At 44.7% G+C, this 22,641-nt stretch overlaps 1 protein-coding gene across 1 annotated transcript in view; it reads right to left on the reverse strand.

Annotated features, from left to right (window-relative positions):
• Nucleotides 1-21,857, reverse strand: part of LOC136628240 (dehydrogenase/reductase SDR family member 4-like) — a 143,837-nt gene extending 121,980 nt beyond the window's left edge. The window contains exons 1-7 of the mRNA XM_066603981.1: nt 21,741-21,857; nt 20,441-20,604; nt 18,852-19,029; nt 16,564-16,665; nt 14,095-14,165; nt 13,579-13,630; nt 5,024-5,158 (exon numbers count right to left, since the gene is read on the reverse strand). Coding sequence (XP_066460078.1) covers nt 5,024-5,158; nt 13,579-13,630; nt 14,095-14,165; nt 16,564-16,665; nt 18,852-19,029; nt 20,441-20,604; nt 21,741-21,749 — 711 coding nt within the window. The 5' untranslated portion in view covers nt 21,750-21,857. The remainder of the gene's footprint in view (nt 1-5,023; nt 5,159-13,578; nt 13,631-14,094; nt 14,166-16,563; nt 16,666-18,851; nt 19,030-20,440; nt 20,605-21,740) is intronic.
• Nucleotides 21,858-22,641: the final 784 nt, after the last annotated feature.

Below are 22,641 nucleotides of genomic sequence, written 5' to 3' on the forward strand. Positions count from 1 at the left end.
GAGGAGGATCTGGAGGCAGAGGAGCTTAAGCAGGTGACCCAAGGAATGAAAACTGGGAAGAGCCCGGGACCAGATGGGTTCTCCCCGGGGTTTTACAAGATGTGCGGAGGTCTATTCTCGGACTTTTGCAGGCCTTCAATTCTGTATCCCGGGGGTTGTTCTTTACCACCCCAAGCCCTTCAGGCTCACATCGTACTGATCCCCAAACCAGGGAAGGACCCCTTGGCGTGTGGCAATTACCGGCCGATCTCGCTCATCAATTGCGACCTTAAAATCTTTTCAAAAATCATAGCCAACAGAATAAATATCTCAATACCACAACTCATACATGGGGATCAGGTCGGTTTCGTTCCAGGAAGGGAGGCCAGGGATAATTCGACCAAGACCCTGTCCTTGATCGATTGGGCGAAGAAGAAAAGATCACCACTGTCTGCTCTCTGTTGACGCAGAGAAGCGTTTGACAGGATAAGTTGAAGATTCCTAGAAGCAACATTGCAGAGGGTTGGTTTAGGGCCTAGGGCCCTTGCATGGATCATAGCATTATATAGGAACCCCTTGGCCCGGGTCAGGATCAATGGTAGTTTGTCCACCCTTTTCGAGATCAAGAATGGTACACGCCAAGGGTATCCTCTATCCCCCACATTGTATATATTAGTGATGGAGTCCTTAGCCAATGCTATTAGGAATAATCCCTCAATAAAAGGGGTATGGGTAGGGAAGGAAGAACATAAAACCTCACTCTACGCTGATGACCTACTGGTCTACCTCACAGAACCACAAATAGGCCTCCCTAATATCATACAAGAATTCATGGCCTTTGGTAAACTGAGCAATTATAAAATCAATGCCCAAAAGTCAGTGATTCTTAACGTTTCGATCCCTAGAAGAGAAGCAGCGGCCTTTCCTTTTCTTTGGAAAGATGATTCCCTTACATATCTAGGGAAACAGATTCCGGCGGATTTAACTAGGATGTATGATTTAAATTAAATAATAATAAATCAATTCTACGGACCCTAACGAGAGATTTGGAGAGATGGTCGGGGACTCACCTGACATGGTTTGGTAGAATGAACGCGATTAAGATGGATACACTCCCAAGACTGCTATATATTTTCCAGACCGCAACATGTAACCCCCCAAACACCTTTTTTGATAAACTACAAGGCCAAATACTCAAGTTCATCTGGAAAGGTGACTCAGTCACAAAAGTCTAACCAAACCAAAAGAAAAGGGGGGAGTGAGACTTTCTGACTTCCGCCTGTATCATAAAGCGACCATAGGAACATTTATGCTAGATTTGTTCCATCACAGGGAGGGCAAATTCTGGGTACAAATAGAGAACAGTAACAACACTCCTGAGACAAGGGGGGTGTTCTGGATCCCGGGTAAGGTACATTGGGAGAAAACTGATATAATTCATGATGAATACCTTGTTAGGTGCCTGGAAAATGGGATGCAGGATGTCAGTCCCGGGGCCCCTTACCCCTTTGGTGGGAAACCCAAATCTTCAGGCAACCCTGCTGATGCGCAACCTGGAGTTTTTACCCCCAGGAGTGGAGGCCAGGGTAGGGGAAATGGTAGAATCAGGGGAAATACGGGATCTGGGGTCCTTATGGGGATCATGTGGATCAGCCCCTGGCTCATGGATGCAATACCTACAGATTCGTAGCTATCTAGGTAGGATTAAACCTACCCAAGGATGGTGCATGATACATACCCCCTTCGAGAAACTATGCGGTGCCTCAGAAACTCCCAGACACACGGTATCAATACTCTACAATCAATTAGTAGAGGAACACCTGGGAAATCACCAACCTAGATGGATAGGTGCGTGGGAGGAGACATTAGGCTGGTCATTTCCGGCGGAGTCCTGGGGTAAGGCGTTTCAGCTTACTCACAAAATGTCAATTTCCAGCAGACTTCAGGAGCAAAATTTTAAGATCATATCAAGATGGTACTTTACTCCGGAGAGATTACACTCCTTTCCCTCAACCCTGAACATTTGTTGGCGTTGCAGAGCAGACACAGGTTCAATGCTCCACTTATGGTGGGACTGCCCCATGGTCACTTCTATATGGCAGGAAGTAAAACACCTATTTGAAAGAGTGTGTAGAGAATCACTCGCTCTGACACCTGAATTGGCACTCCTGTCCATCGCCCACGAGAGGGCTCATTCACTCAAGACAGGCTTGTTAAAATTCTTTGTTATAGCCACGAGGCAGGTGATCCCTAGATTCTGGAAACAGAGCTCTGAGATTCCCAGAAGTGCATGGGTAGGAGCTATGGATGAGATTGAGAGATTGGAGAGACTCAGTGTCGGAAGACCTGACAGGATACGATAAGTTCTATCGAACCTGGGCCACTTTGATAGACATACGAAACACACCCATGTTTTCGAGATGGCTATTCACGGGTAACTGCGAGTGAGTGTGTGGTACACATATAGCAATTAGTAAAGTTAGGATTAGATCCTGGATAATCCCCCCCTCCCCTCACCTCCCTCTCACCCCTCCCCCCTTCCACATATCGGTCAGAACCCAATTTCTCTTTGTTAACGTTAAGCACAAGGAGCAACACGTATAGGAAGAATGTTTAGTTCAAGGAGTTTTATTGGTTGATTTTGTACAGGAAAAGTTAAATTTGAAGACTTCTTTTCATATGCACGAGTTGTAAGGCATCATCAAGTTTCCTTTATGTGTTATAAATGTACTAATATTGTTAACAAAAAAGCAATAAAAATACTTTAAAAGAAAAGCTCTTATGGAGCAAAAATTAGTAGAAGACCCTGTCTTGTTTTCGGGAAGACAGGGATCATGGACAGTCATTATCTTGCTTTTAATGTATAATGGTGCTTAAATTGTTTACAGCTGTTCTAGAAGAAAAAGTAGACAGATGGGGATCATCTCGGTTTAAGTTGTACATGCGCCCAAATAATATGGTGTACTAATTCTTTTTTCATTTTAGGAATTAAGAAAAGTATTGTGTGGATTGTTGGACACTCCTTTGTGTACTGGGCTTCAAGAAGGGCAGGGGATCACTGTTATTCCGAAAATTTGGGATTGTACAGATTACAGTTTGAAATTTTTGGTGCGGTAATAGATGTATAAGGTGGAGTGGATTAATGACTGAACTGATGTATAAAGAGTCACGTGGGCTTAGAGAGTCATGTGGGCTTAGAGAGTCACGTGGGCCCTGTCCAGAGGTTTTATTTTTACACTTAGGGGTTAATGACATAGAAGAGAACACATTGATATGTCATGGTGCATTGAAAGGGAGATGTGGAGCATTGAAACAAGGTTCCAGATACAGTGATGGTTTTTTCAGATATTGTTCCTCGATTATTATGGTCCTTGCCGAGGTCTATATATAGTGTAAGAATTCGGAGAAGGGTTAACCCGGTGGTAGAGCTCATGCCAGGAGTGGAATCTTTCTTTTTAGATATGCTGATTTGGAAGGTCTTGTTCCAGGCTTCCATAGGAATGATCTAGTATACTTGTCAGAGATTGCGTTGGATAATGTTAATAATATGGATTTGTGTAGATAATTGAGGAGGCTGCGGTTTGTTGGGGGGGCCCATGTCATTAGTGAATGCCATGGCATTAGGCGGGTGGGCAGGTAAACTTGGGGAGAGTTTGGTGGTGGTAAACTCGTGTCTGTAAGACAGAGTTTACATGAACTGTTATGGTTATTGATTGGTTAAAAAACTTGGGCCTGTAAAACAGAGTTTACAGGAAGTGTTATGGTTATTACTGGTTATATTTCTCCCCAAATGTTTGTAACCCCGTTAATAAACACTGCGGCCTTCTTTATCCAATGTTGGTGTCTGTGTCGGTTATTTATAAGACTTTGGTAAGGTTTTAATAAAGCGTAAGATCCCATGTAGATCTATGTGTTTGGCCAGTCTTTTGGTTAGTTCACTTTAGAGGATTTGAGTGTAATTACGAACTGTAGAACCAGTAAGAGGAAAAATAAAGATAGGAGTGGTATGTAGTTTCTCCCACAGCAATAGGACACACTTTTGTTAAAGGGGCACAAACGTTTCAAACATATTTTGCTCATCATTTCTGTAATATACTTGCATTAAACATGTTGTTGCTTTACCACTGTAAATCTCATTTGAAGTGACTGCCACTAGGAGGTCTCCCTTCCAGCCTCTCTGCCATTCACCCTATGTCTTAAAGAAAAGAACTTCTATAGGAACATGGACACAAGAATGTTTCCATAGCAACAGGGGAGACGCCATCTTCACAGGCAGCTCCTATGCACTTAGAGGCTACAGGTGACAGATCTGCAGACAACGATAATGATCTCCACAATTTCTGCCTCTTATACTTTTACAGGCTGTGTACACACACACACACAGGAAAGGAAAAGGGCAAGGAAATCAGGACAAGGAACTACTGGCAGAATGCTAGGCTTGCTACACACCCCCTTCCTGAAAGCGGATGGCAGAAAAATGGGGAAGACCAACTGAAAATCAGAACTTACTGAAATGAAACAGACTGCAAAGAGCAGCAAATGAGAGTGTGAGGAGACTGGGTGTATTTTAGAAAACTTGTTGAAAACTCAGGTATGCTTTTTCAATATAATCATAAAAAATTTGTGATGGTCACATCATCAGGCTGAGGTAGTAGGAAAGAGGAATTGGAATAAACATCCCCTCAATGAATAATATCACCAATATCTTACACTGTGAAGTGTTTTCTGGCTAATCTTTATTTTCTTCTACGCAGGAAAACAAGATGGAACAAATTTTCCAAAGAACCAAAGCAAAACATCATATATGAATACAGCCTAATCTTTGGACTACCCAAGCAAAATTGGTGCTCATGAATCACTGTAAAATCTTGGCATTAGTACATTCTCAATGTTTCTCTAAGAGAAGCAAGGTTATGGGTGGAATTGTGAGGATCACAAAATCTCTGAGCCGCTAACCATGTCTCCATGTAGTCCTAGCCGAAAGTAACCATTCTCACAATTGCACTTACAAAGTATGCAACCCATATATCATAATCATACTTACAATTGCACCAAACCTGGTGCGGATGAGGCCTGGAGCAAGGCAGTTCACTCGGATGTTCAGAGATCTTAATTCTAGAGCAAGGACTTTGGTTAGGCCTAACAATGCGGTTTTACTGACACCATAAGGACCCAGACCCTGAGAGGAAATAAAGGCATAAAATTGAGTAAAAGAGCAAGAAAAACCTCTAGGCTGGACACACTACCCCCCAAAGGTTTAAAATCAAGAGTATCACTATATGCCCTACTTCTAGAAATAAATATATCCTTGAGGTTTGTCGTACTGTATTTTGGATTTGTTTTGTGTTGAATACTGGTTTTATGATGTTGTCTCACTTACACCCTTATTTGTATTTTAGGTCTTGTGGCTCAGATGTGTTACCGTCCATTCTGCCTCCTCTACGAGCTGTAACATTTACGATACAGCTAATATTTAGTCAACCATCTATGGATTGATCCAGATGAATTCAATAGAGATTTGTTGCATAGAATTGAGTTATTGTCATTTGGTTTATTGTCATTGACGCTTATATCAATTTTGATTATTTCTTTTGGTGTCAAAGTGCACATCCCCTTTGGGCATCTTGGGTTATAATTTGCTTTGAATGATGTATATGATCCCTTTAGGTACAATTTTTCTGTACATAAAAGGTAATATTACCCAATACATATCCCTATCGCTCCCCTCTGCTGACTGCCGCAACTCACTGCTCCTCAGCGCCGGCACCCGAACCTTGTCTCTCGAGCGGACAGGTACTCGCTAAGGGCAATGCTCGCTCGAGCAATTGCCCTTAGCGAGTATGCTCCCTCAGCTCTAATGGTAATGCTATGGATCATATAATCCTTTATTTATGATTACCGCAGTGACAGCTATGTCTGTACTGCTATTCACAGACTCACTATACAAGCGCTAAAGGACAAGGATGCAGGAGCTGTACGCTCCATAGATCCAGAGAAAAGGGTCTGACTGCTGTTGCCGTACGTCATCTCTGTCTCCATAGTGACTCTTACACGTACTAGATGAGTTATCGCGGTGTCTATGGTAACTACCGCGCATGCGCTGTTTGGAAATCTGAGACCGGTTGTATAGAATATTGCGATGTCCACTGCAAGGCCCGCTTATGCGCAGAACGAATATATGGATGCCGGAGCTTCTAATATGGTGAAGGCACATGAATGGAACACATCTGACCCGGGAGGTTTTACCTATATATCACCATGCTACCCAATTATGATTTTAGGGGGGCGTGGCTAGCCACTGATGGAGTAGGACGTGCTTGTCCTCTGCTCCCAACCGACCTTCCACAAACAGACAATTCTGCCGCTGTGGCCCCAAGCTGTACCTGTCATGGGACAGAGGAAAACTTCTGAAGTTCAGCAGCAGCATTAGAAACCCTCCGCACCTGAATTAGAGTGCTTCCTCCCCTCTCCAGGTGGATCGCAGATTCAGAGAGGAGCATCCAAGATGGCGCTGCATCTTTCAGCACGCGGAGCCGGGGGAGAACAGGAGGCTGCGGTACACTGCACCAGAGAGCGTTCCTCCCTGCACTTGCCCGCAAGTGCTGAGAAGGAGATAGACCAGCCTGGGAAGGTGTCCGGGAGCTTGGGCTCCCTAAAGGTAGCGGGGGGGGGGGCTTCAGCGGGAGACGGCAACATGATGGAGGTCCCCCAGCAGAAGTTACTGGGGCACCAGTGGACTTAATTCCCCTGATACGGGTCCCTCTGGGGCCAGGGGAATCCCCTGACTGTACACTTGAAGCCCTCAGCCAGAAGCTCATGGGCAGACTCACTGGCCCTCATTCACCCCATGCTACCTGGGGAAATTCAGAGGAGTAAAATGGGCATTATGGTAGCTGACAAGCAGGGGGATGCGGAGCATTTAAGCGCCTCCTACAAAGACCCCACCCCGGGGCCCCCACAGTCCCCCAACATCATCTCCACCGGAATACTGCTCCCAGCAAAAAGGGGGATTCCACTAAGAGCCCTAAAGAAGGCTGCAGATTTGGGGGAGATCAACACCCTAAGGTCACAGCCCATGCCACGCTTTAGCCCATCAGATAACGGAGGCCCCTATCCCATTGATGATGAATGGGACTGGAGGGCTCACTTAAAAGCCATCCCCACGAAAACGGAGATGAATTCTTCTCTATAAAAATTAGACGCTGCTCATAAGCATGACATTGCTGTTCTTCAAAGAGATATTAGGCATGTTGGGCAAGGGGTAGTAGATGTGGAGGAGACCCAAAACATGATCCAGAACACTTTAGAGGAGCATGCGCAATTGCTGGAAACTCAAGTTCATCAGATTGCTGAACTGACTACTCATATCGACGATATTGAAAATAGTCATAGGCGAAACAATCTCCGTATAAGAGGACTTTTAGAGGTGGTGGGCAACAGTCAATTAGAGGACTGGGTTACTGATTTTTTCAATCACCTCCAGTGCAGACCCCCGGATAGTGCCCTGGAACTGGACAGAGTGCACTACGCATTAGGCCCGAAACCAACTGACCCATCCAAACCCAGGGATGTTCTAGGTTGTGTCCATTTTTATAGAGAAAGACCAAATCTTGCAAAAGACGCATGTAGCTGGGAATTTAGTCTTTTGGAGACATACGGTGTCTGTATATCCAGACCTTTCTAAACGTACTCTCCAGCTGCGACGGGCCCTGAAGCTTCTGCTAAATGTTCTGCTAGACAGATACATTCCGTATATATGGGGTTTCCCTCTCCAATTGCAAGCTAGAAAAGGAGGAAAGACAGCAATCTTTCGAAATCTGGGTCATTTGCCTAAGTTTTGCCGCAAATTGTGATTCCGGATTGGCCCCAAATTGGAGGTGTACTAATTACTCTGCCTACAATGGAGTTGGCAGGTGATGGAGAGAGGCGGCCGAGGATCAAGGAATAACGTCACGAGAGAGCGTGACAACGGCTGATCCTAGGAGTTCATCATTTTCGGAGTTTATGGGCGTCATGGATAGGTGATGCTCTGAGGCTGAGTCTCTCTACATTCAGGATTGTGTCATCTTAATATGTTTCTTATGTTGCTAATTTATCTTCTTCCCTCACTACGGTGGGTGGTTCTGACGGTCCTGCGGCAGACTTGAATTTTGTCTTCAGATGTGAATTTACTCTCCTTTCTCTTTGTCCCCCCCCCCCCCATTTTTTTTTCTTTTTCCTCCCCTATTTCTCCTTGCAAGAATTGTGACAGTGGTGAAGTCGGGGGTTGACCTCTGTTTCTGGTCTCCTCTTCGCCCATATAGGATAGGCAGCCTTGATAATGTTGTAACGAGCTAACAAGTTTCACCTGTCAAGGTTTTTTAAATTTGAATATGTTGTTGTTCTTTACCCACCCCTCCCCCTTTTTTCCCCATACACTCTGTCCCTCCTCCTGCCCTATCCAACTTAGACCCTTGCTCAGGAATGTAATATGGCTTCTCTCCAATTTCTACCATGTCTAGTCTGACAGTTTGCACTTATAACACCCAGGAGCTCAATATCCAATCTAAAAGAGGTCAAATACTTTACCATCTGCAAAAGAAGGGGATGAAGGTGCTCCTTGCAGATCTTTGCAGATCCAGCCCCTCGTGTGCTATGCGACCCAGAGAGACGATTCATATTCATTAACGTTGAAGTGTTAAGTAAAGTGATTGCGTTTGCTAATCTCTATTTTCTGAACCAGGGACAGACCTCCTTTGGAATCACTACCTTAAGGGAATTGGCGATGTTCGCAGACGGCTCAGCCATTGTATTGGGGAGCGACTTCAATCAGGCGATCAATCCGGAACAGGACTCTTTCTCAGGTAGGACCTCTGTCTCGTGGGTGGAAACACGCTCTCTCCTGAGAGAACTGGGGAAGTTACAATTAGTGGATTTGTGGCGTGTCCTGCATCTGGGCGTTAGGGATTATACATTCCACTCATCAGCACACAATAGCTACCGCAGATCAGATTATCTCTGGGTCTCTCATATGCTTCTAGGTTTCCAGCTGTCCCGCTTGAAAGGACCCTTTATTTGGTCAGATCACACTCTGGTCTATGCGGAATTTGCGGGTTTCCAAGGTGACATCCGCACAAAAGTATGGAGGTTAAATGATAATTTATTAAGGGATCCCCTTTGCATCCAATATATAAAAGCAACCATAGCCAATTTCATATTAGATCAAAAGGTTGAAACACAAGCCCAGCTTAAATGGGAGGCTTTGAAATGTGTCCTAAGAAGAATGCTGATCTCCCATGGAGCTAGACTGAAAAAAGATCATTCAAAAGAATTGGGTAAACTATTGTTGTCTCTTCATGATCAAGAGATTGCAAACAAGAGTACCCCGAGTAATGCTTTACGGGCGGATATCTCATCCCTTCAACGGATTGTGTCAATTTTAGACCAAAAGACGTTGGCATATGGGGACAGGATCCGTAGGGAAGCTTTTGAGCCAGGAGATAAGTGCGGTCGCTGGTGGGCTCGTTCTCTTCATCCTAGAGTGCCGCAGACGTTTGTACCAAAAATACACAAAGCTAGGGGGGACCAGCTTTCTCCAACCGGGATATCTTGGAGGAATTCCGCCTCTCTTATGACAAGCTATATAATATAGGAAGGGAGCCTACGAAGGGAGCCTTTGATGAGTGAAGCCAGCAGAGAGGAAGAGGAACTGTACTTAAGAGAGTTTGGCCCAGGTCCTTTGGAGCCGGAGGAGTCTGAGGCTTTGGATCTTAACTTCGCCCATGAGGAGATTTTGGAGTGCATTAAGGAGCTAAAATTAGGTAAAAGCCCAGGTCCTGATGGGTTCTTGGCACAATTTTATAAACTATTTAAAGAACTCTCTCCGCTCCTTACGCAATTTTTCAATGAAGTGTCTCAAGGAAGTCTCTTCCCGCCTCAGGCTCTCCAGGCACATATCGTAATTAATCTGAAGCTGGGGAAAGATCCCTCCTCCTGTACAAACTAGAGACCAATCTCCCTGATTAATACAGACATATAGATGTTCGCCAAGATCATAGCTAATTAACTCAGCAAGTTCATTCCTAATTTGATTCATAGAGAGCAGGTAGGTTTTGTCCCTGGAAGGGAAGCTAGGGACAGTACCATTAAGGCCCTCTCTCTGATAAACATAGCTAGAGCGGGGTATAAGCCACTCTGCCTGCTCGCAGTTGATGCAGAAAAAGCATTCGACAGGGTCAGGTGGAGGTTTTTGGAGGGGACCCTTCAGCAATTGGGATTGGGGTGGAGGATGAGGGAGTGGATGATGGCATTGTATAATTGCCCCTCAGCTAGAATTAGGGTGAATGGTGCCCTTTCAGATGCTATGGTGATCCGTAATGGCAACCGTCAGGGCTACCCTCTCTCGCCTCTGCTCTATGTCCTATCAATGGAATCCCTAGCCAACACTATTAGGAAAAACGCTTCAGTTAGGGGCTTAACAGAAGGCTCCACTGAACATAAAATGGCGTTGTTTGTGGAAGACCCCCTCCTGTTCTTGGCGAATCTCAGAGTGGGACTGCCGGTCAAGATGAAAGAATTTATGAGATATGGGCGAGTGAGCAATGTCAAGGTCAACCTCCAAAAGTACGAAATTTTAAATGTGACTCTTCCCCAGAATGAAGCTCAAGAGCTTTCAGAATTGTTCCCCTTTAAATGGAGATCCTCATCTATTAGATACCTAGGGGTGCAACTACCCTCGGACCCCACCCAGATCTTTGAATTAAATTTTCGGCCTTTTCTGTCTAACCTTAAAACAGGTTTGGAAAGATGGAGCCCTCTTTATGTGTTATGGACGAGCAGAGTTAACACAGTCAAAATGGACTCTTACCGAAATTCCTGTACTCATGTCAGACTTTGCCCATACATCTCGACCGACGATATTTCTTGAGTGACTGATCTCTGATCAATAATTTTGTGTGGAGGGGGTGTAGGCCTCGCCTAGTCTATATACTACTTACGTGCCCTAAGGAGGAGGGGGGACTGGGGCTTCCAGACTTCTCCCTATTTCATAGGGCGAGCCTTGCAAACTTTGTACTTACACTACTCCAGGGCATGAGTTCCAAGATATGGGTAGAAATGGAACATGGGTCTGAGCCTGTGATGGTTCAGGGAGCCCCGGAATCCCAAGGCAGTTCTTGAGGGAAATTCCTGCCCTCTCGCCACTCTTGTCGGGAGTCCTTAAAATATGGGGAATATTTGCTCCAAAGATGGGCCTGATATCTGTTCGAGGCCCATTGACTCTGCTGGTAGCCAACCCTCAGTTTTTAGCTTCTAGAGGTAGATCTACTGTTTTGTCCCTTCCTAGTACCCGATCCCACAATTAGAGATGTGGTCACCTAATCGACGGTAAAGCCCTTGAGGGATCTTTACAGAGACTCTAGACCTCCCTCAGGGGCTTGGCTGAGCCATTTTCAAGTGAGGGGTTATGTGGAATCCTTGACGCACAGAGGCTGCCGCACTTTGCCACTAACGCACTTCGAAGCTTTGTGTATGTCATCCCCTGTTGAGCACGGGATCTCGTTTATAAGCAAATTGTTGTTGGGACGCGAGGTGGAGGACAACCTCCCCGGTTATACGGGGCAATAGGAGTGGGAATTGGGAAGTGACTGTGCCGGATCAGATTGGAGGAGGGCTTTCCTCTTGTGCAAGAAGAGCACTAAATTTGGTAGACTACAGGAACAGAATTTTATGATTTTATCGTGCTGGTATCGGACACTGGTGAGGTTGCATCAAATCGATGCGCAGATCTCCCCTATGTGTTGGCGATGTCAAGACAGTCCGAGGACAATGCTGCATATATGGTGGGAGTGCCCAACAGTTAGAAATCTCTGGAGCAGTGTGGAGCTTCTCTATAACAATATGACCAGGTGGGCGGTGTCCATAACAGCTAAAATGGCCCATTTATCGATGTTACCTGGGGCTATAGCCAAGATCAAATCGGAGTTACTGCGACTAGTTATATTGGCAGTAAGGATGTCTGTCCCTGGTCTGTGGCGCTCCACTTCCTCCCAATAAGGATTATCTGGACAGAGAAACTTGATATGCTTATGAGATATGAGGTGGAGGGGTTGTTGGAGGAGGTGGAGCGGAACAGATCTTACGAACTTTGGAGGCCGTGGATTGCTATGAGAGCCACAGCTTCCTTTAAAATCTTGTTGGACTCGTGTTACGTGTGCTGTTGAGACATGTTGCACTACTGTGCTTCCAGCAGCACAGCACTCTCTGGGTTAATTGATTGAGCTGGCTGGGTGTGGTACTTCCTGCTAGCCAATCTTCTGGGTCTGGGCTCACATATAAACCCAGCTCCTGGTCAGTCTGCAGCTGGTCTTGTACTGTATGGATGTGTCTGTGTCTGGTGTCTAGGGTAAGCAGTCACGAATCCTTGTCTGCTGCAAGCTTGCTGTGTGATCTGTGTCTTACTGGTTCATGTCTGTTTGTACGTTTGAATTCTGTCAGTTTTGTGTTAGCTTGCTATGTGACCTGCGATCTGTGTAATGTCCTGTTGCAGCTTGCTGTGTGAACTGTGTCCGGTTCTGCTGGACTCCTGGTTAGTGTAGGGACTAGCAGTATAACCAGGAGCCATGGAGTGGCCTGCTAGCTTCCACGTCTTATACAAAACGTCAACTAATACCTGGTATTTATATTCAGCTTTTCATCTGTTACTAGTGGTTGTATTTTGGCTGCTGTATATTCTGGCTCTGTGTGTCCTGTTTAGTCCCTGTCATGTGGCATGTGAATGCGTCCTGTTCTGGTGCGTGGCTCCTAGGATCAGCTAGGGCCCAAATCAGAAGATTGCTGGGCTGCCCTTATGGGTGCAATGTCCCCGCTTAGGTAGGGCCATGCCAACCTCCCGGTAGCACAGGGTCAGTTTGCCAGATACCTGTGTGCGTACCTAGTCCTCCTTTGTTCACTATCGTGTGGGCCCCGTGGTTAGTTGCCCACACGATCGTAACAATTCGTAAGGGTCCTCAGACTCAATCTCTCCTTCCCAGTTTTGATTCTATTGACATTCAGTATATTCCATTTCAGTCATAATTTTAATTTGCAGTCACGTGAGGTTGTTACGCTTTGACTGAAAATTATTGGCAGATTAATCTTATGCATTGTTGTCTATTTGAAAATCTTTAATAAACATGATTGAACACAATTATGATTTTAATGTCATTTTATTGTATTTGTTGCACCTGTTAGTTCGGTGGGCTGTCTTGGATTGAGCGTTTGTCGTTTTAATGTGATTGGTATCTGGTCATATTCACACAGGCGATATTTTCTGATGTTGACAAAGACCCTGCGCGCTTGAAACGTAGCATTTTAATTATTTTTGGCATGGAGGAATAAAACTAGTCATTCTTTTTGCACTGATTTATGCTGCCACTCGCTTCTTTCTTCTAACCTTTAGACTGGGGGCACATATGCAGCTTTTGTGGTATTTTTTGAACCTAAAGACAGTGGATTCAAAGAAAACGGGAAGACTAAAGAAATGATTTTTTATCTATCATGTCTGGCATTTTGAAATAAAAAAAAGCATCAAAAATTGCATGCGATAATTCAGAAGCAGTAATATTTAAAATATTTACTTACTGTAAAAGAGGAAAAAGCTACTGCAGATGAGACAATCACAATACTACCACCGCTGTGAAAACAGAAAGAACAGTCCTGCGGTTAAGCAATAGTGATGAGATGTAGAAGGCAATTATTGACGCAGTACAAAAATATCAAACAAGTCATCCATAATGCTACTAGTTGAATAGTAGAGGTTAAACCTTACTATGTAATTTAGAGGTGTAACTTAAAGAGCCTGGGTCAATGTGGGAAGGGAGGGACTTGTTATTTGTATAGCCTGTGCCGGCTGACATTGTTTCTTCTATACCCCCTATCGTTAGGCCTCTGCTGGGATGAACACAGATTTTGTAAATATCAAACTGAAGATATACAGTGAAATATATGTTATACACGTCTATAGATTGTGAACTGTACACATATTTTGTAGTTTCTTATTCACTTCAGTAATGTTAAGTCGTAGTACAACAAATGTAGATTGTGCAAAACAGATCACACTAGTAAAGAAAAGCCCACTTCATACCCCCAAATCCTCACCCTCTTTCCTGCATTTTGGGCACCACAAGCTTCACCAACAGGAATGTTGCTTTAACATTAACGTCCAGAATCTGAGAAAAGAATAGTGAGCAGAGTGACTATGTGAGTGATATATCACTAAAGACCAGTGCAACTACTGTTAGGGGAAGGGACCTGCTACGCACCCGGGCTCTCTTAGACTTCTATCCCAGAGACCCTACTGGGCAAACATTACTGGAAACGAAAGACTCATACACAGTGTGCCTTTGGAATAATGTTTCTCCTGGGAGTAGCCAGAGCTTGCCTGCCACCCAGCTCCCAAGGCTAGTCGGGCCTCGCTTGCCGCCCAGTGATTATCATGCTGACAGTAGGCCATACGCCTTCTCTCTCCTCTCAGGCATTAGTTTCAAGGCAAGCTTTTCCCTGGGATTGACAGATCTCCCCCAGCCTGGGTCACCTTTCTTATCCCCCCTAGGTTAGGTCCACCCACCTTTTTTTTACCTTTACCATCTCCAGCTCCTTGACACTCCCCTTCACATTCCTCCCCTTGCCCTACACAAAGGTCGGTGATCCCATTTACTCTTTCTACCTTCCCCGCAACCCTCTCTTTCCATTCCCCATGTGCTCGCAAGTGCCACCGCTTATGGCTCCTCATGCCTACTTTACAATCCCTCATCGTTCTTAAGATCTATCAGATTATTGCTTTATCTGCTGTATTCGTGCTATTACGCTGGATAGGAAGGGGAGTCTAGCTGCCACATATAGGGTAAATGAATGTGATCACAGCAAACTTTGATTGTGGGCACTGTGGACAGGTGTCAGCTGTTACCCCCAGCACCCACGGAGTATGGAGCAGGCTTGGGTCATGAGCCTGCTCCATACCTACCTCAGTGTCCAATGACAGGAGACTGTGGACTCTACTATAATGTGGGAAGGCAAGACAGCTCAAATTTTTTATACTATACAATTTTTTACGGTAGATGACCGCTATATCTATATAAGATCTGTCTGTGACCCCGCAGCCGGGAATAGTGACAGCAGCCCCGGATAGGAGAGGGCAGCGCTGCAGACGGGAGGCCGCAGCTGCCAACGTGGCCAGGGAGAGTGCCGCTGGGGACAGTGACAGCGGGCACGGTAAGGGGAGGCCGCAGGCACAGCAGCGCTGCTGAGGGAAGGCCGCCTCCGGGAACACTGCAGCCATCGACAGTGACAGCACCCCGGCAAAGGAAGCCCACAGCCAGTGCAGCAATGCTGTGCAGAGGCTGCTGCCGCTGGCACCTACAGTCACAGCCGGTCTGTGCTGAGTGCCAGGACCTGTTGTGAAGCTGATAACTTACAGCCTATCAGGAACAGGGAGCGTCACCCCCCCCCCCCCCCTGTCAAGCACCAACTATCTTGTCACCACCCACACTTCCGGTGGTGACAAGATACAAGAACACCTAAAAGGTCTGCCATTTTTCTAAAGTAGCACCACTGTAGTGACTATGTCTGGAATTGCAGCTTAGACTAAGAGCTTTTACCCACCAGCATGTTTTTTTAACACTGCGATATCGCAGCGTTCTTTTACTGCAAGTGTCAATGGGACTTTCCAATGGTAAAATCGCATCGCACAAAAATCGCAAGTTTGCACTTCTGCGATTTTTGTGCAATGCGATGTTAACATTAGAAAGTCCCATTGACATTTGCAGTAAAAAAAAAAAAAACACGCAGCGATATCACAGCATTAAGAAAATGCTAGTGGGTAAAAGCCCTAATTCAAGTACTTTTTCAAGTATTTATCCCCTAAGGAAACATGAAGTTTGTAGAAATGCCATGATTTTATCACAACAAAATGTCACCATGTAGCCAAAGCCTAAAGGTCCATTTACACGCATCAATTAGCACTCAAAATTCGTTCAATCAAAGGCATATGAGCGATAATCATTGCGTGTAAACGCTGCCATCGTTAGCTATTCGGCTCGAAGAGAGTTTTAGGGCAAGCTTAAAATCCATTGTTCAGACGGAGGTAGATAACAGGGACCATACACTGTTCTGTATGGGAATCAGAGATTACATTGTATTCTGCCGACAGCCCAAGCGAGAACAAAAGGAGCTGTGTGCAGAGCTCAGACCACATGCTGTGCTTTGCAAACAGCTCTTTTACACACTAATGAAGCTAATAAAGTGTTTATGGACATTAATGTCCATTAACACTTTATGCAAAATGTCAATCATTCAATCGTTTGTCTTTGCGTGTAGATGGGCCTTAACTGGATAACTTATTGGGACTTTGGTCAGCACTGCAACAACTGTAGAGTAGATTATTTTTCCATTCCACTGAATAGGAAACGTATCCAGCAATTTCCAAGGACTTTGCACTGACCTCCAGACAAGGACTGTATATAACACTGACCAGCAAGGAATACATTGTGTATACTGATGAGGTATTACAGAGAATTATAAGCAGTGATGGCATCGTAATACATGAAGTGCTTTTTTAACCAGTCTTACCTTTTCCCACACTTCCTCTGTAGAGTCCAATATGTTCCCCACAAAGGGGTTAACAGCAGCATTGGAAACAAGGATATCAACTCCCCCAAATTTCTGTATAGCCTGGAAAATGGATGCAAGAAAAAAGTTTTCCATGTAATCAACATGGGCTGGAGGTTACATCTGATAGCAAATATATTAATACTCTATTAATGGGTTAAAGGTGTTGTCTCATGAGAGACAACCAATTTCAAAAGATGGTGGAGTGATCAGCTAATCACCACAGACCATGCTCCCGGCGCTCGAGACAAAACTCATTTACCAGGGCAGGTGGATGTCCGGCAGGCATTGACTGCAGAGGAAATGTAGTAATGAGTCCATTCAGACGAATGGCCATCAGTGTACTAGATGGCTCATACCGCCTGAACAGCAAGGCTTCATACAGAACAGCTTTCCATTGTGGCTCATAGAGGGGGTCTCAAGTGGGAGACAACCCTTCCCCATGACATCCATGTGCCCTAATGGGGTATACGGACAGGGTTTGTCTTCATGAGACATTGCCTTTTATTTGTTGCCAGAAGACAAAAAGTGGATGGCAAAATAAACTGTAGCAATCAGTGCCAGGCAGCTGCCGTCAAGTCGAATAGGATCATAGGTGTGTATCAAAAAAGGCACAGATGCACATGATGAGAATATAAATGACTTTTCAGACCACACAAACACTGGGGCAGATTATATAATACCGTCTAATAGACATCGCAAACTTAGTCTTAAAATCTGTCAGATTTATCAAAATGAAAATAGTTTAGCACAGTGTTAGCCAGTGGAGCAAAGTGTGATTGTCCTCAGTGAGAGAAACCAAGTCATCTTGTAGATACCTTTTAATGGTTAAAAAAAAGACATGCTATTCTAGTGAGCTTTTGAACCTACTCGGGGTTCTTCCCCAGGCCAAATGGAACAGATCTACAGACGTATTTATATAAAACACATCACATGATCATATGCGAGGGCACAAACATGGTGTGATTAATTTGCACTTGAAATGAATTCCAGAACAGGATGAGAGGGCACAGACATGATGTAATTAATAGCACTTAGAGAAATACCAGAAAGGGATGAGCATAAGGCTGCCTGTCCATGGGCAATAGTTCATTGCGTTACCCGCGGTGATAATCCGGCTGCGGGTAACAAAGTGAACGCTTTCCATAGTGTTGCTATGGAAACCGCAGCCCCGATGTCTTAGCGATTCTCCGCTCGCTAGATTCCAATCGTGGCATGCCACGATTCTCCGTGGTGAGCCTATCTGTCAGATAGGCTCACAGCAGAGACCTGACAGCTCGTCCCCCTCATCTCCTGCAGGGGAATATTGCTAGCGATAATCCGTCACGGCCGTGGATGGGGGGGCCTTAGGGTTTCTCATATTTCATCATCTCCACTGTTGCAAAAACCCCTGCGAGATTCTTTCCGCTTTAATACATTGACTGCTGGATGATAAATTTGGCATATCTTTAGACTGTCTATTCTAACTCTATACTACCTATTAGTTGGCTTGGTTTTCCAGACAGATTTCGGACCAAAATACTGGAGGGCAAGATGTTGCAATAAACCCCACCCTTTTCTCAAAAAGCTGCAGCCCCTTTTCAGGGTTTGCAAAAAATTTCACACTAAAGGGGTTATCCAGGCAGCGCCTGCCAAGATATACCAGGGTGGGAGCGGAAGCGCTGCTCCAACCCCTGTGTAGCGGTTAACGCTTGTATTAGTAGAATAAAATCTCATTGAAATCAATGGGAGCCCAGCCTGCAATTTCAAGTCCATTTCCCATCAATTAAGAGCGCCGGCCACTACATGGGTCGGAGCAGTGGCTTCCACTCTGATCCCGATGTCTGACGGCGGGCGCTGCCTAGATAGCGCCTTTAAGCTTCATCCACAATGCCGAGCACAATGAAGGTCTCTCCATCAGCATGGACAAGGTTCTCCTACAGCAAGAGTGATGGAACTATGCAGCACTCTTCTCCAGGAGGGGATTCATTACATTTCTTTCAAAGGGATGTGAACAGAAAAGTAATTATTTTTTACTCTTTAATCAGGACAGTTAGCAACTAACCCATAGATGTTGTATCGCCTCACCCCTGAGGAACACTGCAGAATAGCTTGAACTACGGTAGAGGGACGTGTGACTTTTTTTCATCCTATGTACAAATAACTTTTGCTATGTCAATGGGGAATTTTTTGAAGTCTTATAGGGAAAATGCCTCAGAAAATGGCCGCCCCATCTGAGTTCTTTCAGAAGAAATGCATTACACACTTACGGTGTTCACTAGTTTTACTCGGTCTTCATTTTTCCCCACGTGGCAGACTGTCCCTTCTACATCCAGACCTTCCATTTTCAGTTCTTGAACAGCCTTGTCCACATTTTGTTGCTTTCGGCTACTGACAAGAACCTTAGCACCATCCTGAGCAAGTCGTCGTGCAATAGCCAAGCCGATTCTGTAAAGGCACTTTAACATTATAACGCTTTATACAAACAGTCCAAATTAATCTCATAGCATGCAACTAAGGGGGATTCAACATGACCAACCTCTGTTACTCCAAATAGCTCCCCATACATATAAGATCATTGGCCAACTTTTATTTGTCGTATATATCCAGCTTTCTGGCCAGAAGGGATATAGACTAATCCAAATAACGAAATAATACTAGCAAATCTGCTTGCAGTCTACAGCCTGCCTACATTGGATTTGATGCGTCATCGATCCCCATGTATAACCAATGCATCATCACACGGGCGTACCCAGTTTTGGTCTATAGAAAATGCACCGTTTTCACTGTGTATGTATGTGCATTTTTTATGCTCATATTTATTGCATCCGTATCCACTGCATTTTTAATGCACGGAAAGAAAACCTCAAGAAGGCAATACAAACCAAAATATAACAAGGAGGGGGAAGGGGGGGGTTATGTTTTTTACATATGTAAAATTTGCACTTAAGAAAACACATAACTGAATACAGCAATATACTTCAATAATCAGATAGTAAAAAATACAGAATGAGTGGGGACAGAAGATACACCCGTATGAACAGGCCCTTATAGCTTTTTAACGATATGCAAATTCACTGCAATTCTAATACCCACACATCAAACTGTCACTTCTGTGTGTGAAACCACATAACCGCAAACCCGGAACATTGTTGGAATGTCATTTTTTAGGTCGATATGGGGCCATATTTTACTAGGCATCGTCGCCGCAGTAAAGATTTTCAGCTTCGTTGTTAACAAAAAAAAAAAAGGCCTAAACAGGGAAGACAACGTCCCGAGCCGGCGAGTCAGAAATGTGCTCAGGGCACTCGTCACTTTCTACCCCATTCATCTTGACAGATTGTGCATAGTGCATCTGTAAGTAGGAGGAGACAATATCCAGAAGAACATGACACTTCCATCTGAAGGCAGCCTGACATTCAGGTGATGAGACGCAACGCTCCTCCTGCTCCAGGCCAGCGGGCAGTACAGCGGGCACGTTCAATGCCACCTCCATTAACTCTTTAACTATTCTAAATGTAAACGATAGATGAACAACTAGATATTTCAAGGTGCTTTTACGCTTAGCATTCGGATTCCTGCGATCCAGTGATAATCTTAATGATTATCGCTCAGTGTAAACGCGTGCACCAACTGGACGACAAACGAGACCTTGTTCAGCTTCTGAATGCAGAACACTGAACAATGTATCATTCCGTGTAAACAGGCAGTCGTTCACTTATGAACAACTGCTTGCTTAATGTGAATGGAGGCGGAACGATCCCCGGCCCGCTCCGTCTCCGTTCACTAGCAATGACTGTTCCTGTGTAAAAATACCCTTAAACTGAATAAAATGTGTCGTGCCAAACAGATAAATTACCCATCTGTCGACGCCGTCACCAGAGCCACTTTGCCTTCCAGTTTCCCGGGAGTCTGCAGTCCCCTTACACTCTGCATTGTGTAAGATCCTCCGCTGGTGGGTGAGAAGGACAGCAAACGCCGGAGTGACAAGCGAAACATGGGAGAGAATAGTGGACTGCGCACCTACAGGAGAAGAAGAAGAGGAGTGTGAATAATAACCCAAGCAAAGAGCATCATATAGCGGCTGCAATACAGGTATTTGCATCCAAGTGTGATTGTTCTCAGTAAGAGAAACCAAGTAATCTTGTAGATATGATACCTTTTAATTAGAGATGAGCGAGCGTACTCGGAAAAGCACTACTCGCTCGAGTAATTTGCTTTATCCGAGTATCGCTGTGCTCGTCGCTGAAGATTCGGGTGCCGGCACGGAGCGGGGAGCTGCAGGGGAGAGCGGGGAGGAACGGAGGTAAGATCTTTCTCTCCCTCTCTCCCGCCCGCTCTCCCCTGCTCCCCGCTGCGACTCACCTGTTAGCCGCAGCGGCACACGAATCTTCAGGGACGAGCACAGCGATACTCGGATAAAGCAAATTACTCGAGCGAGCAGTGCTTTTCCGAGTACGCTCGCTCATCTCTACTTTTAATGTCTAACAAAAATACATGATGTTATTGCAAGCTTTTAAACCTACTTGGGAGCAAGTCTAGTTCAAATTTATATTAAAACATACACATGATCACATGGGATGGTACAGACATGGTGAACTATAAATATCAGGGAGGGAGGGATGAGCAAAACAGTAAATAACACTGATAAACAGATCAGTCAATCTTTCTGACTTGAGTATGTCTTGATCATTTTATTATGCAAGAAACAAAAATGAAATTGAAAACTTTGATGTTAGATGTAGCCCATGTAAGTTAAATATATGTAGCATTATCCAAATGCCCAAGGTTTGATGAGTGACAGTCGGGATAGGTCTTCTCACTACAAGATAAATATCTGGCCCCAAAGGAAAATCTCTGCCCTGGAGAGAAAAATGTCCAGCATGATCCTTTAGCAGAAAGAAACAAAATTCTTTTGTCCCCTCTACATATAAAATTTGTTCCATTATGCCTGAAGAAGAGCTCCAAGAAGGTTTGAAAGCTCGCTATAACATCATGTATTTTGTTAGCCATTAAAAGGTATCATATCTATAAGATTACTTGGTTTGTCTCACAGAGAACAATCACATTTTACTCTACTGGCTAAACTCTTTTCATTTTGCATCAGCAGGCTCACAGTAAAGCTGAGATTCGTAACTATACGAGAAAAATAAACTTACCTGATACATGGCGACAAATGCTGATGGGTTCTGGTTTGTTCTAATACAGTGCTTGGCGGGTAATGCACATGCTTAGGCAAAGTCAGGAATGGATACAATGGAAAGAGGACAAATATACAGCTTTCCTTTAGAATCCAGCCAAGTGTCAACAAAACAATAAAACTGCCTTTATACCTGCCAGTCCTCAAGCACCTGATCAGGTCACGGTGCCATTAACAGGTGGTTTTATTATGAACTACAAAATCTCAGCAAAGAAACCTGCAAAAAAGCCCGTCCATTTAATTGCATGTGATATAACTGCTGAATAAAAAGGTGCTTTTACACGGAACACTTATTCAGATTTCCGCGATCTATTGAGAATCTGAAATATTGTTCAGTGTAGATGCATGCACCGACTGAACAACGAACAAGATGTTGTTCGCCATTCAGTTTCTGCATGCAAAAAACTGAACGTTGGATTGTTCCATGTAAACAGGCAGTCGTTCACTTGTGGACGACTGCCTGTTACTGGGAATGGAGGCCGGCAGGAATGATCCCCGGCCCGCTCCGCCTCTATTCACTAGCAATTATTGTTCCTGTGTAAAAGCAGCGGACCAATAATCGTTGGGATGATCTGTTAGGTATCTGCCCCCGACAGAACATACAGTGCAAGACCGGGCTCACGCGAACGGGTTGGATTCCGCATGCAAGAGGACAGCAGCGGATTCAGGCTGTGAGCCCGGACGGTAACACGGAAAAGAACGGAACCATTCACTTGTATACGTCCACCATATTAGACCCAAACACCAATGTTGTACCATTATAAACAATACTGTGCTTAGGAATTCAAATATATATATCATACATTAGGGTATGTCATACACATGCATGCGTTATTTTTGATTCAGTGTGTCACTTTTCT

The sequence above is a fragment of the Eleutherodactylus coqui genome, chromosome 5 (assembly GCF_035609145.1).
Source record: "Eleutherodactylus coqui strain aEleCoq1 chromosome 5, aEleCoq1.hap1, whole genome shotgun sequence".
NCBI classification, from domain to species: domain Eukaryota; kingdom Metazoa; phylum Chordata; class Amphibia; order Anura; family Eleutherodactylidae; genus Eleutherodactylus; species Eleutherodactylus coqui.